The sequence below is a fragment of the Melopsittacus undulatus genome, chromosome 4 (assembly GCF_012275295.1).
Source record: "Melopsittacus undulatus isolate bMelUnd1 chromosome 4, bMelUnd1.mat.Z, whole genome shotgun sequence".
Taxonomy (NCBI): Eukaryota; Metazoa; Chordata; class Aves; order Psittaciformes; family Psittaculidae; genus Melopsittacus; species Melopsittacus undulatus.
The window spans coordinates 1,027,194-1,042,913 of record NC_047530.1 but is presented as its reverse complement, the minus strand read 5'-3'; the positions used below and the strand labels follow the sequence as shown (position 1 = coordinate 1,042,913).

Below are 15,720 nucleotides of genomic sequence, written 5' to 3'. Positions count from 1 at the left end.
GGTTGGGGCTGGAGCTGGAGGAGCTTTAAGGTCCCTTCCAACCCAAACCAGTCTTGCATTAAGTGACCTGTAAAACTGACAATGAAGTTAGGCAAGTGAGGTCAGCTCTGCACAGATCTGCTCAGCCTTTGCATTCCACAGTCAGGATCTCCATGTTTGCAGGACCCCAGGGATCACAGTCATCCCTGCTCAGTTACAGCAGCTCCCTGTGCCTGGGAGCTGCTCTCAGCTCTCCCCTTCAGGAGCCTTCTCCTGTCCAGGCTGCCCCAGCCCAGCTCCCTCAGCCTGGCTCCAGCCCTCACAGCATCCCCATGGCCTCTGCACTCTCTCCAATACCTTTACCTATCTCTGACCTACATCATACAGCAGCGAGCTAAGATGCTTTGTTACTCTGTTGACGACAAAGCACCTCTCTTTATTCTTCTATTTTACAATCATCTCCACACTGTGAACACAAAGAATCACTCCATGATTTGTTCAGGTCCTTCACTATCCAAGCCCTCCTCAGTCTCCCCCCTTTAAGAGTAAGAATCTCTTTATTCCCTCTTTACTCTCCCTTTCCGCTCTCCAGCCGTTTCCCTCACGTACCGTCTGCTTTACCGTCCCGAACCACCTCTAAACCGCTCATTTACACCCCATTGCCACTGTTCCCCCAACGGGACCCCCTCTGCACCGATCCCCCCTCATCCCCATCCGGTTACAAGCGGATTCTCCTCACGCCTCCCGTTCCGTACCTCAGATCTCTTCAGGCCCTGACCCTCTCCCCTCACACACCCGCAGGCCCCACCCGCTGCTCCCGCCTGCTCCGTGCGCGCTCCCGCCGCCGCTCGCCGTCAGACACCGGCCACGGCCTCAAGGCCCCCCCGGGTCCGTCCTCCGGGCTCCGGTCCCGGTTCTCCGTCCTCCGGTCCCGGTTCTCCGTCCACCCTTACCTGCCGCTGCCTCCGCGGCCCTCCCGGCCGCACCCGCTGCTGCCGCCGCGCCGCCGTTCAAACCCAACCGCCGCGCCTGCGCCTCGCGCCAAACCGCCGTGGTGACGTCACACGGCGGCGCCCGCCGTACAGCATGGCGGCGCCCAGGAGCCCTCCGTACAACATGGCGGCGCCCATGAGCCGGCACGGTGGCTGTGCTTTCAGCAGCTCTCGTTACCGGCGCTGCCCGCAATGGTACCGAAGGGGCCGGTGAGGCACCGGAGACCAGGCCACGGACAGTGCTCGGTCCCGGTGCTGACGCTGCCCTCTCCGGTGTGCCGGTGAACGGCCGCTCCACCGCCGCCATGTCAATGAGGTAGCGGCAGGCGGCAGCCGATGCCAGAGGCGGTGGGTGTATTTCCTTATAGGTCGGGCTGGAAGGGAGAACATCGTGACGAGGTGGCCGAGTGGTTAAGGCGATGGACTGCTAATCCATTGTGCTCTGCACGCGTGGGTTCGAATCCCATCCTCGTCGAATGGGGATTGCTTTTTCCTTCCTTATTGTTTATCCCCCCAACCCCTCACTGGCCCCATACGTGTTCTGGGGGGGATTTAGGGATCATATCCAGGGTGTGTGAGTGCTTGGGGAGCTGCCAGAGCTCGGCTGTGGCTGCGGGTGGGCTCCTTTCCCCATCCTGGAGCACAAGAGATGGGGAAGGGCTGAGGGAGCTGCGGGTTCAGATGGAGAAGAGAAGGCTCAGGGGGGACCTGATGGCTCCATAGGAGTGACTGAGAGGAGGATGGAGCCAGGAGGGGCTGGGCTCTGCTCCCAAGGAACAAGGGATGGGACAAGAGGAAACAGCCTCGAGCTGCACCAGGGCAGGTTCAGATGGAGCTGAGGAACAATTCCTGCCCCACAGGGTGCTCAGCATTGGAACAGGCTGCCCAGGGCAGGGCTGCAGGCACCGGCCCTGCAAGGGTTCACCCCCCTCAGTGCCATGGGTTAGGGGTGGATCTCAGCTCAGTCTCCCCTCTCTTGGGCAGGTTCAAGCCATTCCCCTTGGCCTGTCCCTACATCCCTTGCCCCAAGCCCCTCTCCAGGTTCCTGCAGCCCCTTTATGTATGTTATGTATGTTAGGTAATAAAACTTATGTTATTAAAGCTTATGTGATATAATTACTTTAATTACTCCAAAATCCCTGTGGAAATGATACTAAATCCCATGCAGAGAACGGGCAGATCATGACCCTGCAGCCTCACAACCAGCACCCATAACAGACCAGTTAGAACAGCTGGAAGAGCATTACAATGGGGAAGATGGGCATCTGGGTGCTATTTAGGGCACAATTCCAAGTCAATCCTATCCAAGGCTCAGTGTAAACCCCAGCAGGGTTTGCTGGGAGGGTTGATGTGTATGGGGCAGTGCTTTGGGTCCTGGTGAGAGCCACATCCTCCTGGGCTGGTGCTATAGCATGAAAAGACCATACTAAAGAGCTATGCTTTGGGTACAGATAACCCCATGCTTTATACAGGTAACTTTATGCCCACCCCATAGGCATGGGATTCACCACAGACCCTATTGTGGATGGGAATTCCCCATAAGTCACCTCTAATGGTCACACTTCCCCTATGAGCATCACAGCAACTGCTCAGTTCTTGTGCACATCTGCAGGGTGGACACCAGCTCTGAAGTGATGAAGATGAGGTGGATGCAGTCAATGGGAAGCTCCATGTGGAAATCAGCCTTAAACTGGTATTGTCCAAGGGCACTCACAGACCAGTAACCAACTGTATCCTGGGCTGCATCCAAAGGAGTGTGACCAGCAGGTCAAAGGAGCTGATCCTGCCCCTCTGCTCTGCTCTGTCAGACCTCACCTGGAGCATTGTGTGCAGTTCTGGGGTCCTCAACATAAAAAGGACATGGAACTGTTGGAACAAGTCCAGAGGAGGCCACGAGGATGCTCAGGGGCTGGAGCAGCTCCTGTATGGAGACAGGCTGAGAAAGTTGGGGCTGTTCAGCCTGGAGAAGAGAAGCTGCATGGAGACCTCAGAGCAGCTTCCAGTGTCTGAAGGGAGCTATAGGGATGCTGGGATGGACTGTTCATTAGGGACTGCAGTGACAGGACAAGGGGTAATGGGTTCAAACTGAAACAGCAGAGGTTTAGATTGGATCTAAGGAAGAAATTCTTTGCTGTGAGGGTGCTGAGGCACTGGAATGGGTTGCCCAGGGAGGTTGTGAATGCTCCATCCCTGGCAGTGTTCAAGGCCAGGTTGGATGAAGCCTTGGGTGCCATGGTTTAGTGTGAGGTGTCCCTGCCCTTGGCAGGGGTTGGAACTGGATGATCTTAAGGTCATTTCCCACCCAAACTATTCTATGATTATATGATCTTGCAGATTGAAGCCCTGGGGTCTCTTTACTGTCGAGGTGTGGTACCTAAAAGCTGCTCCTGCAGGCATTATGCACAGCCAGAGCAAGGGAACAGGGCTCCAGAGCAAGGGAACAACAGCTCCAGAGCAAGGGAAAACGGCTCCAGAGCAAGGGAACACAGCAGACACTCTTATCTATGCACTGAAGGTGCCCAAGTTTCATTCACAGCTCCCCAAAATACGTATTCCAGTGCATGCAAAAGCTGGATGAGTTTTTGGTGGCATCTCTCAAACACAGGAGGCTTTTCATCCTCTTGCTTAAGGAGCTCCTGTAGCTCTGCACTAGACATTAACACATGATGGGAGGAGTAAAACAGTAGCTGTGGCTAACTTACAATGACTAGAAAGCCTCAGTGGGATGCAGAAGAGCAAAGCTCAAGCTCGAGTGAACCTGGATGGGAATACACACATCAGCTGGATGGTCCAGGAGACAAAGATCATCTGGTGTCTCTGAGCTCCTGGAATAGGTACACAGGGGTTTAATGTGGTTTGGTACACAAATCCTGGTCCTGGGGGCTTCAAAGCACATCCAAGACAGGGCCACGTTCCAGTTGATACCCATAATATTGCTGAACAGCATCAGTTCCTCTGGATTCCTTCCTTCACATTCATTTTAGAAGCATACAAGATGCTTGTGCCCCAGGTAGGGGTGGACAGATGGATACAGAGAAATGGGGCTAGAAACCAGCCTGCAAACAGTCCTGAATGACACAGCAAAGGTTCTGATTGTCTGCAGCAGCCACTGGAGCTGGTGGCACCCCAGTCATACATGGAAAAGAAGGGGAAAAGATTAAAGAGCACCTGAGACAGCAGAATGATCATCATAACCCCCCAGAAGCCAAGAAGCAACCACACAAACACTGAGGGAAGTAAGAACTGCAGTTGATGTTTATCATTTTGGACACATATTCATATAAAATGCATATTAAAAAGTCTTCTGCTTCATAAACCAGTTTGTTTTCCCTGAAAGCTGTCACATTGACATTAAAAACTCCCCACCTGTAGTACATTAAACTAGACCAGAATCAGAGCCCTGCTTTGGATTGCTGCTCAAGTACGTCTGCAGTGAGGGGCAGAGTGGACAGGCTCTCAAGAGAAGCCACATGTGTGTGAGAGCAGGAGACAGGGCACAGGGAGGTAGCAGAAAGACAAAACTCATCTTAACCAGTCTCCTTATAAGGACAAATCTGGGGATTAGCACCTCCAAAACCAGGCCCAATATAAAGAGCTCCATCTCTAGAGTTAACTTTGCATAATGATCTAAAGGAGCACAGAAAGGGCAATACCAAAGGCAAGTCCACCTTGGTGACAAACAGCACCAGAGGGATCAGCTTCACAGTGCTCTGCTTTTAGCTCAGGATGCTCTCAGTGGTAAGGTCTGAGTTTCACAATCTGGCAGTGAAGTACAGCACGAGTAGTGTTGTGTATGACATCCAGCACAGCAAACAACAACCCAACAGCTCCTGGTGTCAGCTCCAAGAACACAGGAGGCCAGAACAACAACCACTGCTGATGTTCACTAATACCCGTGTGGATGATCAGCAGCAGCCCCAGGTTATGTGGAGGTGAAAGGCAAAGCTGCCTGTGCCAAGCAGTGTGTGGTACCCTGAAGTGCTGCTTCACCCACAAGCAACATAAACCCAGAAGTGTGTTGTAGCCTCATCTTCTGCTCCTCCTCTCCAGCATGAGGACAGTTCCCATCCTGTTCACCTCAAGCACTGCTGGGGAAGTACATGTGAGGTCTTTACCACATCCTCACTCATTCCTCCCAGTCTTCTGCTGCCCATTCAGGCATCCTGGAGCAGTACTCAAACCCCACGCCCTTGTAGCGCAGGGCATGCAGATACATCACCAGCTCCTTGGGAGATGGGTCCCTCCTTACCATCTTACACTCCACACACAAAGGGTCCTTCTCTCCTGGACCCTTTTCTCCCACTTCCCCATCCTGATTGTCACATGAGTTGAGTTCTTTGCTTTCCTGTGTTTCCAGGTTGGCATCAGAGTTCAATGGACACCCTATTGTGTCATTCCTCCCAGGATTCCAAGTGTCCATCCCGGGATCCTGAGCATCCTCAGCAGGGCAGGAATTCCCACTGCTGGGATCAGCCTGCACAGGCTTTGTGCACTCACTTGAATCACCACAGTCTTTACTTCCAGCACCGGAGTTCAAGTCCTCCTCCATGATACCCAGTATATCCAGGCTCTGTTTGGAACGATGCTCCTCTACCAGGGCCTTGAGGAGCTCTTCATCTGTTTTATCTATCTTCCCCCCCTTGCCCCTGTCAGGGCCCCAGGCTTCCATGTTGTAGATGGGGTCATTGACTATGGGGTGCCCCAAGAACTGCAAATGGACCCGGATCTGGTGCGTGCGGCCGGTGTGGGGCAGACACTTGACCACGCTGCTCTTCCCATTGTAGCTGAGCCTCTGGAAGGTGGTTTTGCAGCATTTCCCTTTGGGGTCCACACGACACACTCCCACCTTGTAGGACACCACCAGGATGGGCTCCTCACAGACCACTTCGTGCTCTGGGAACTCCCCCACCACACGGCAGACGTACTCCTTCTCCAGCTGCAGGGGCACAGAGGAACCACACATCAGGAACCATCTCTATCCCAATGAGCCCCCCGAGTCCCATCCCAGCTGCTCCTCCCTTTCTCTTCAGTGAAGTACATTTGTAGGTAGCACATTTGTAGGTAGCACATTTGTAGGTAGCACATTTGTAGGTAGCACATTTGTAGGTAGCACATTTGTAGGTAGCACATTTGTAGGTAGCACATTTGTAGGTAGCACATTGCCAACATTTTATTGCAATTCAACAGGAAAGGGGAAAAATAATCAGTTATTTAAAGCCAAATTTCTCTCTCACTTTCCCCAACTAGTTGGGAAATGAACACCACAAGAGCCTGATCTACTGACTCCCTGCCCTGGTGTTGGCCTGCATTCCTAGAGTGTGAGCAGTAGGTCGAGGGAGGAGACTCTCCCCTTCTGGCCTATGAAGGGGAGAGCTGAGAGCAGCTCCAGTGCCTAAAGGGGCTGCAGGAAACCTGGAGAGGGGCTTGGGACAAGGGATATAGGGACAGAACAAGGGGAATGGCTTGAACCTGCCCAAGAGAGGGGAGACTGAGCTGAGCTCTGAGGCAGAAGCTGTTCCCTGGGAGGTGCTGAGGCGCTGGCACAGGATGCCCAGAGAAGCTGTGGCTGCCCCATCCCTGGCAGTGCTCAAGGCCAGGTTGGACTCAGGGGCTTGGAGCAGCTGCTCCAGTGGAAGGGGTTGGAGCTGGAGGAGCTTTAAGCTCCCTTCCAACCCAAACCATTCCATGGTTGTTTTTCCTCCTATTAAATTCCAAAGCACCTCTCCGTGGCCTTCAGTTTACAACCCAGATGCACACCCTGGGATCCAGCACAGTCACAGTTCTATTTGGACCAGGAACCACTGGAAAAGTAATGAGACCTTCCAAAGCATTTAAAGAACTGCAGGATGAGTTCCACATTCCCACTTACAAATCAAACTGCTCTGCACCATCCTGGTCAGTCTGTGGATCTGAGTACTGACCCTGTGTATTCCCTCAGGAAGGAAATCCCTTTCAACCTAATACTACTAAAATCAAGTTGATTTTTACTCCATCTTTATGTCATGCTTAACACAATAAGAACAGCAACATAACCCCAAGCTCATCTGGGAACTTGTGCTTGTTTCAACCAAATAAGCCATCTTTGGACCTAACCCTTCAAGGAAACACATCATGGAGACCCCAGAGCCTCATCCCTCACCTGCCTCTCCCGAACCTGCTCATCGATCCTCTTGGACACCTCCACAGTCTTGGCAAACAGGAGCACTCCCGAGGTCATGCGGTCCAGGCGATGGATGGTGTGCAGCTCCTGCAGGCCGTGCTCCTTGCCCAGGATGAAGATGACGGTGTTGTGCCGGAACCGGCCGCAGGGGTGGACAGGCAGAGAGGAGGGTTTGTCAACCACCACCACCTCCTGGTCCTCTGCCAGGATGTGGATGGGCTGGGCTGTGACCGGTGGCTCATGGCGATGGACGGTGTTCCTGAGGAAGTCGTTGTTCTGAAGAACAGAGGGGCAATTAGTGTGAATGCAACTGGTACAACCATTCCAGCTGCCCACAGGCAATAGGGGTTCACTATATTGAAGGAGCTGATCCTGCCCCTCTGCTCTGCTCTGTCAGACCTGACCTGGAGCATTGTGTGCAGTTCTGGTGTCCTCAACATAGAAGGACATGGAACTGTTGGAACAAGTCCAGAGGAGGCCACGAGGATGCTCAGGGGCTGGAGCAGCTCCTGTATGGAGACAGGCTGAGAAAGTTGGGGCTGTTCAGCCTGGAGAAGAGAAGCTGCGTGGAGACCTCAGAGCAGCTTCCAGTGTCTGAAGGGGCTATAGGGATGCTGGAGAGGGACTGTTCATTAGGGACTGTAGTGATAGGACAAGGGGTAATGGGTTCAAACTTAAACAGCAGAGGTTTAGATTGGATCTAAGGAAGAAATTCTTTGCTGTGAGGGTGCTGAGGCACTGGAATGGGTTGCCCAGGGAGGTTGTGAATGCTCCATCCCTGGCAGTGTTCAAGGCCAGGTTGGATGAAGCCTTGGGTGCCATGGTTTAGTGTGAGGTGTCCCTGCCCATGGCAGGGGTTGGAACTGGATGATCTTCAGGTCCTTTCCAACCCAAACTGTTCTATGATTCTATGGCACAAGGCACGAAACCCCCTTTGTCCTGGAACCCAGAATGTGGGACCACAACAGTGCTCATCACTACTGAAGTTCAATAACCCACCCCAAGCATTAGATCCATGCCTGCGGGGCCGAGCAGGGAGCTATGGGGCACACTGCTAAACACAAGACTACTGGACCGCTTACTTGTGACCCCACTGGGATAGGGATTCCCTGGGAGACCCGATTCCCCCAAAGCAGCTCAGCACTCAGCCCCACCATGGGGTTATTGCCCAGCTGTGCTTGGGGTGATGCTCATTGCCAGGCAGACCACGCTCACCCCCGGGGTGCCCCAGCCCCAAGGTGGGGGTTACCTCTGATACAGGGGTAACCAATGTACAGGGGGTAATACAGAGAAATTGTACAAGGGGTTAAAGGAATTCCTCCGACACTGAACGGGGGTCACTTCCGATACCGAACGGGGGTTACCCCCGACACCCATCGGGGGTTACCTCCAACACCTCCGACACCCAACGGGGGTTACCCCCGACACCAAAGGGGGGTTACCCCTAACACCTAACGGGGGTTACCTCCGACACCCAACGGGGGTTACCTCTAACACCTCCGACACCAAACGGGGGTCACCTCCGACACCGAACAGGGGTTACCCCCGACACTAAAGGGGGGTTACCCCTAACACCCAACAGGGGTTACCTCCGACATCGAATGGGGGTTACCTCTAACACCGAACGGGGGTTACCCCTAACACCGAACAGGGGTTACCTCCGACACCAAACGGGGGTTACCTCCAACACCAAATGGGGGTTACCCCATCACTGAACGGGGGTTACCCCTAACACCGAATGGGGGTTACCTCTGACACCTCCAACACCCAACGGGGGTTACCCCTAACACCCAACAGGGGTTACCCCAAACACCGACCGGGGGTTCCCACCTTGAGCACCACGCTCAGGTCCCGCACGGGCTCCTCGTTGAGCCGCAGGCGGCCGGCGCTGGCAGCTGCTCGGTAGTAGTCGAGGGGCTGAGCCCGGAACTCGGTGCTGAACACGTGCAGGAGGCTGCGGCCCACCCAGCGGCCCTTGCAGTAGGTGCGGAAGTCGAAGTAGTAGGGCCGGACCTTGCGCAGACCCCCCTCGAAGTAGTAGGAGGTCTCGGCGAAGTGCGAGGCCCCGAAGCTCACCCCCGTGCTCAGCCTCCGCGGCGGAGGCACGTACCGATCCCCGGCCGCCAACCGCCGCTTCTTGCGGGCCGGCTGCGGCTCCTGGCCCGGTTCCGGTTCCTCCCTGCTCCTGGGGCCCGGCTGCGGCTCCCGGCCGGGGCCTGGGCCTGGTGCCGGTTCCTCCCTGCCCCTGGGGCCCGGCTGCGGCTCCCGGCCGGGGCCTGGGCCTGGTGCCGGTTCCTCCCTGCCCGTGGGTCCCGGCTCCGGCTCATGGCCCGGTTCCGGTTCCGCCATGCCCATGGGTCCGGGCTGCGGCTCCGGCTCCCGGCCTGGTCCCGGTTCCGGTTCCTCCCTGCCCGTGGGTCCAGACTGCGGCTCCCGGCCTAGGCCCGGTCCCGGTTCCGCCATACCGGGGCCGTGTGGGGGGAGCACGGAGACGGCTCCACACCGCAGCACCGGCCGCAAGCACGCTGCCCACACCGCGGCGGCGCTCCGCATGACGCGCGGCGCACGCAGTGACGCAACGGGCAAAGCAGCCAATCGGCGCCAGGCCACGCCCCGCTGCGCTGGCCCTTGGTCACTGCATCCCAGGCCCATAGCATCCCCATAGCATCCCCATCGCCGCCCCACAGCAGCCTCATCCCAGCCCCATCGCAGCCCCATCCCAGCCCCACCGCAGCCTCACCGCCGCCCCATCCCAGCCCCATCGCAGTCTCACCGCAGCCCCACCGCCGCCCCATCGCAACCCCATCCCAGCCCCACCGCAGCCACATCACAGCCCCACCGCTGCCCCATCGCAACCCCATCGCATCCCCATCGTAGCCCCAGCCCCACCGCTGCCCCATCGCATCCCCATCCCAGCCCCACCGCTGCCCCATCGCATCCCCATCGCAGCCCCATCACAGCCCCACTGCTGCCCCATCGCATCCCCATCCCAGCCCCACCGCTGCCCCATCGCAGCCCCACCGCTGCCCCACCGCCGCCCCATCGCAGCCCCACCGCTGCCCCATCGCAGCCCCATCGCAGCCCCACCGCCGCCCCACCGCAACCCCATCCCAGCCCCACCGCAGCCTCACCGCCGCCCCATCGCAGCCCCACCGCCGGCCTGCGGGAGGAGGGAGAGCGGTGCTTGTTTAACCCCCACTGCCGGTGCTGTGAGCAGAGCTGAAGTTGCTTTAGGCAAGGCAGGGTGAGAACACACTCTCGTCATTAACCTTTGACCAATCATGGTTAAGCTTTGACAACTCATTCATTAAACTCGGACAAGTCAGGGGATGTCCCTGCTCTGAAGCAGTAATAATGCCTTGTTTTCTTCAAGCGTTAGGCAGAGCAGTCAATATTAACCAGTATGTTTAGTGCAGGTTTAAGTATTCCCTTCTGCATCCAGAATTCCCTGGGAACAGATGTTATTTACAGCTTGTCAGGGAGGAGAGCCCAGTTATCCAATGCACTGCTGGAAGCAGACAGCCCCCGAGGGCCTGCCCTGGTCCTGCCGCTGGTGAACCCCTTTCCTTCACCCCTCAAACCTGCCTCCACAAACACTGACACCTGGAGCGCCTACAGTCCCGAGTGCCACTGGTGAGCTCTGAGGTCACGTCAGAGACATCCATCGTCTGTCACAGTTCATCCCTGAGGCAAAGAAAAGGCAGCAGTTACCAATGGTGGCCTTGGGTTCAGGGACAGAACCAACACGGAGGTGGAGTTCAGGACAGGCTCCAGAAAGCACAAGGAAGGAAAGCTTCAGTCCTCAGTCTGCACACCCCATCTAACAGGAAATACACCCCACTCTCCTGCTGTGCCAAGCCTCTTCCTTTGTTTCCTACAAGCAGCATCTGCTAGGGATCCAGGACTGTCAGTAAAGCCAGCAGCCAAGGAGAGCAAGCTCACAGGAGGGAAGAAACGGTCCTCAAAGGAGAGCAAATCTTTACCGAGGCCACTGCTTTTCCTTATCTGTGAGAGGGACGTAGATCACTCCCATCAGCTGGGTTTCAATGATCTGCCCATCGCTGGTCTTGTCGTACTGCATCAGGACTTGGTTTGCCCCCTCAGGACCAATGGGCAGGATTAACCGCCCGCCTGGCTTCAGCTCATTCAGCAGCTGCAAGCAGAGGAATCACAGTCAGCAGAGCCAAAGGCAGGCACATACAACAGGAACCAGCCACGCTGGGGAGGGATGCACCTTGAAAGGTGCCAGCTCCATATAAAATGCACACAAAAACACCCAGTAATTCCCCAATTACTCTGTTTTCCACAGCTGCTGATGGAGGCAGCACACAGCAAGAGACACGAGCATCACTCCTACCTCCTTTGGTACAGTTGCAGCTGCTGCTCCAACATGAATGGCATCATAAGGAGCTTCTTCAGGGTATCCCTGCCTGCCATCACCAACTGCAGGAGGGAAAAGCAAGCAGGAAAGAGGTTTGCAGAAGTAATCCTTCCTCTGTCCTTTCAGTTGAAATCTAATGATGAAAGCTTCATAAAGAGGTTGTGATGGCAATTTGAATTCCCAAATCAGAGCACTGACCTGTCTGCTTAAAATACAGTGTTGGCTTAAACAGGGAAGAGACTTCTAGAAGTGAGCCATGCTCGAATAAGGGACAGTCAAAGCCAGGAGGGTCTTTTAGTAACCCAGGGGCTTTGTGCAAGCATGAGATTCCAGATACAGGAGGAGCTGACTTAAGTTATCCCCAAAAAACCCACAACAGGACATGGAGACCCATTCAGATAGACTAAAACCCAAACGTGATAGAGCCACTCTCTTCTGAAGAGCATCTCTTACTAAATTAAGACAGTCACCACACACTTCGAATGAAGGGGTAAGACTGCCTGTAACACTGAATACCACTCATTTACACCACGGTGTTCATGTCCACATGGCACAGTGCTTACTTAGCCAGCACTTTCTATCAACACCATGGTGAGCACAACACAAACTGAAACTGCAGGCAGGGTGAGTGCATGCAGGGAGAGAAGCAGGGAGCTCACCCACAAGCTTTACACGGCCAGAGCTGAGCAAAGTCGGATCATCCTCCTGGACGTTCCTGATGGATTCATGTACCAGCTCTTGAATATGCTCGATGCCCACAGCTTTGCCTGTTGGGCCTATCTGTGGAGAGGAAGAGCAGACAAAAACCTAATGCCTCCTGTATGGCAGAGATGTATTTTACAGGGTGAGTTATAGGGGGATTGGTGAAATCCCAGGAAGAAGCTTGAGAGCAGTTTCTGAACAGGAGATGCAAACACTCTGCTCCTTGGATTTAAGGCTGAGTAGTCCCAGTTATAGAAGCTATTTGAGGGATACACAGACTCTGCCTATGGTGATTCCCAGCAGTCCTTCACTTTCAGGTGAAGTGACTTCAAGTGATTATTCCATAGGAGTAGCAGCTTCCATGGCAAGGCCAGTTCTTGATTAACCAACCTCCTGGGAACAGGTACTCCTCCAGCTTCCTGACACTGCATAGAAAGTCACTTGAAGAGCTTAGTAGACAGAGAAGTAGAGTGTGACTACCTCAGAAGTGAACTAAACACTACCTGAAGTGAACTTACTCAGTAGATTAACCCCCCTCTCCACGTGAACTGGGTTAGCATACAAACCATCTCACAACAGATACCCTATCCATTAAGATACAAAAATGACAGTCTTCGTTTTTACTATGTGCTGGTCTGGGGACTGTAGTAACAGGATAAGGGGAATGGCTTTAAACTGGTTTAAAAATGGCTTTAATCAGGTTAGATATAAGGAGAAATTTCTTCCCTATGAGGGTGCTGGCACAGGATGCTCAGAGAATCAAGGCCAGGTTGGACACAGGGGCTTGGAGCAAGCTGCTCTTGTGGAAGGGGTCCCTGCCCACGGCAGGGGCAGGAACTCAATGAGCTTTAAGAGCCCTTCAACCCAGTCTGGGATTCTAAGTCTACCCCTTCCTCCCACCTCCTCCTCTCCCCACAGACAGCATGTGCCAGCTATGCCAAGCTGCCATCCCAAACATGGAGCCAGGGAACTTACCATCCTGGCGAAGCAAGCTGTGAGGTATCCGCTTCCAGATCCAACATCCAGAGCTTTGGCACCTTCCACGAGCTGATCCTTCAGCAGCTCCAGTGCATGGGCATGCTGCACAGATGACAAGTGTGAGAAGGTGGGAGACACCCCACTTGGGTTCCCCCCCTAAAGCTTTCCCTTGCTCTTCTCCAGTTTAAACACAGCACACCCAGCATCGTGTCTGACAGAGTGAACCTCAAGTGTTTCATTGGAAAGGTCCATTTGCAAACCAGCATTTAGGAAGAGGCTCAGGAATAAGATGCAGAAGGAAAGCAAGAGGGGAAAGAGGAGCAGGGAAAGAGGCCTTGTGCAAAACATGAGCAACATCAGGGTTAGGCTCAGTTGCACTGAATTCCTATCAGATGTATGGTTAAAGCAATTTAAAGAGCATGGGGCAAACTCAAGGAAGGAAGAGCTTCCCATGTACAGTGTTTAAAGAAACAATCAGGATAATCACATCCATGGGATCTATTTCTATTTGAGTGTTTAAGAAAAAATCAATGGAAAAATGGCAAACAACCAATTTCCCCTGTTTTGGTTCAAAGTGAAAAGTTCCATCTTACCATGTGGGGTGCACTGATTGTAGCCTTGTATCCTGAAAGGAAACGTGTGGCAAGTATGTGATAAAGAAATTATGAGTAAATTAAATCAAATCCCCTTTATTCTCCCCCATTTTCCCTTCAAAATAGAAAACTACTCTTATCTTTTGCTGTGTGAAAGCACTTCACTGACCTAAAACCTCCTCTGGAATAACTAAGGGGCACGAGACGGCTGCACAGCACTGTGTTCCCATGTGCTACAGGTCACCTCCATGCAGGACCTGGGGTGACCAGGAGCAGCCAGGGTGACACACACTCTAACTGTGCCCCAAGTTACTCACCGATAGACTGAGGAGAATCCATGTATGGGTAATACTTGATGTAGTGACCTCTGTCTGTAGCCAGCAGCACATCAAATACTCGCTGGGATTTAATTATCCCTTTTTCTGAGGGGAAAAGGAAAACAGGACAGTGACTTATACCCCCAACACTCCTGCACTCTGGGACCGCACAGTGTAACCAGACACACACAGGCTCACACCTGCACTGCTGAAAGCAGAGACCCTGGGTCAGGTTTCCAGGAGCAATGACTGAGGAAACCATCACCAGCCCTGCACACCTCAGCCCAAGGGAACTCTTAGGGCCACAGGCCACTTTAGGCAGCAGGGAAATGCCAGGGTCACAGAAAGCTTTTCCTCCCCAACACCTTCCCCTCAGGCTGCTCCATCCCTGTGTTTGTCCTGGGAATGCCTTGAGCCAGAGGCCAGCTTGGAGCTTGAATTCATGAGGTTTGCACAGCCCCATCCCTGCAGCCTGGACAGGTCCCTATGGGTGGCAATGTCCTGGCACAACACCTCGTTTCCCATGATAAACAGTGGGGCAAGCACCGATCCTGGCAGTGTTAACTCCGGCCCCCCAGGCTGTGCACTGCACCCTGCAGAGCACCACGCATCATAGAACCATAGAATAGTCAGGGTTGGAAAGGACCTTAAGATCATCCAGTTCCAACCCCTGCCATGGGCAGGGACACCTCACACTAAACCATGGCACCCAAGGCTTCATCCAACCTGGCCTTGAACACTGCCAGGGATGGAGCATTCACAACCTCCCTGGGCAACCCATTCCAGTGCCTCAGCACCCTCACAGCAAAGAATTTCTTCCTTAGATCCAATCTAAACCTCTGCTGTTTCAGTTTCAACCCATCACCCCTTGTCCTATCACTACAGTCCCTAATGAAGAGTCCATCCCAGCATCCCTATAACCCCCTTCAGACATCCCCCCCGCAGCCCCACTCCTCACTCACTGTAGAGGTTATTGACGAGCTCCGGGTGCGTCTTCCCACTGGACGTCCAGGCCATGGTCCGGGCCAGGAGCAGCCCCATGAGCGCAAGCACTGCTCGGGGCGGCCGGCAGCGCATCCCACGGACACCGGGAGGCCTGAGGAGACCGGGACTGCCACCACCGGCCCGCACCGCCCCACAGCCGGCCCGTTACTGCGGGTCAGACCCAGAACCGGCCCCGTCCCCACCGCCGAGGGCTGCCAGGCACAACCGGCCCCACATTCACAACGCCGGGGCCTACCCGCAGCCCCTCAGGCTCCCGGTAACACGGTGAGCACCGGGAACACCGAAGCCACAGGTCCCCTTCCCACCCCGGCTTGTGCCCCGCTCGGCAGCACGGGGGAAGCGGCTCCCGGAGGCACAGCCCCGGATCCGGGGCAGAGCAGGGACCGAACCCTCCGCCCCACGGCCTCCGGTCACGGCCGCCCCTCACGAACCGGCCCCGGTACTCACCACGCAGCCGCACCAGGCCCCGCTGCCCGCCCGCCCCTCACAGACACACTTCCGCCCTTAGGCAAGATGGCGTCGCTCGGCTTCACGTCTCCTCACGCATCCCTCCGATTCCCCGCCCCTCGCTGCGTGGCTGGCGAATAGGCGGCCTCCTAGGGCCGGAGGAGAG

General features: G+C 54.9%; 2 protein-coding genes and 1 non-coding gene across 3 annotated transcripts; 1 reads left to right on the top strand and 2 right to left on the bottom strand.

The window, feature by feature from the left end:
* Window positions 1-1,364: 1,364 nt before the first annotated feature.
* TRNAS-GCU (transfer RNA serine (anticodon GCU)) lies at window positions 1,365-1,446 on the top strand. The gene has a single exon. It is a non-coding gene; the product is annotated as a tRNA-Ser (tRNA).
* A 2,795-nt stretch (window positions 1,447-4,241) lies between these two features.
* On the bottom strand, window positions 4,242-9,684 carry LOC101879101 (RNA pseudouridine synthase domain containing 2). The gene is made up of 3 exons (XM_034062127.1): window positions 8,962-9,684; window positions 7,111-7,407; window positions 4,242-5,907 (listed from the first exon to the last, which is right to left on the bottom strand). The coding sequence occupies exons 1-3, from the start codon at window positions 9,682-9,684 to the stop codon at window positions 5,098-5,100; spliced, it is 1,830 nt and encodes a 609-aa protein (XP_033918018.1). The 3' UTR covers window positions 4,242-5,097.
* Window positions 9,685-10,395: 711 nt separating this feature from the next.
* Window positions 10,396-15,517, bottom strand: LOC115947602 (protein-L-isoaspartate(D-aspartate) O-methyltransferase-like). Its single transcript, XM_034061621.1, has 8 exons — window positions 15,065-15,517; window positions 14,103-14,207; window positions 13,786-13,817; window positions 13,190-13,294; window positions 12,172-12,292; window positions 11,489-11,574; window positions 11,115-11,284; window positions 10,396-10,815 (listed from the first exon to the last, which is right to left on the bottom strand). Exons 1-8 carry the CDS (start codon window positions 15,177-15,179, stop codon window positions 10,803-10,805), a joined length of 747 nt encoding a protein of 248 aa, XP_033917512.1. The 5' UTR covers window positions 15,180-15,517; the 3' UTR covers window positions 10,396-10,802.
* Between the last annotated feature and the right edge of the window lie 203 nt (window positions 15,518-15,720).

What these genes read in the sequence shown, in the direction of transcription:
- LOC115947602 (XM_034061621.1), bottom strand. Translation starts at nt 15,179, where the DNA reads ATGCGCTGCCGGCCGCCCCGAGCAGTGCTTGCGCTCATGGGGCTGCTC. An exon ending in GCTCGTCAATAACCTCTACA is followed by an intron (nt 14,208 to 15,064) that starts GTGAGTGAGGAG and finishes TTTTCCCCTCAG; the next exon opens with AAAAAGGGATAATTAAATCC. An exon ending in GGATTCTCCTCAGTCTATCG is followed by an intron (nt 13,818 to 14,102) that starts GTGAGTAACTTG and finishes GTTTCCTTTCAG; the next exon opens with GATACAAGGCTACAATCAGT.
- LOC101879101 (XM_034062127.1), bottom strand. Translation starts at nt 9,684, where the DNA reads ATGCGGAGCGCCGCCGCGGTGTGGGCAGCGTGCTTGCGGCCGGTGCTG. An exon ending in ACCTGAGCGTGGTGCTCAAG is followed by an intron (nt 7,408 to 8,961) that starts GTGGGAACCCCC and finishes TCTGTTCTTCAG; the next exon opens with AACAACGACTTCCTCAGGAA. An exon ending in AGCAGGTTCGGGAGAGGCAG is followed by an intron (nt 5,908 to 7,110) that starts GTGAGGGATGAG and finishes GTGCCCCTGCAG; the next exon opens with CTGGAGAAGGAGTACGTCTG.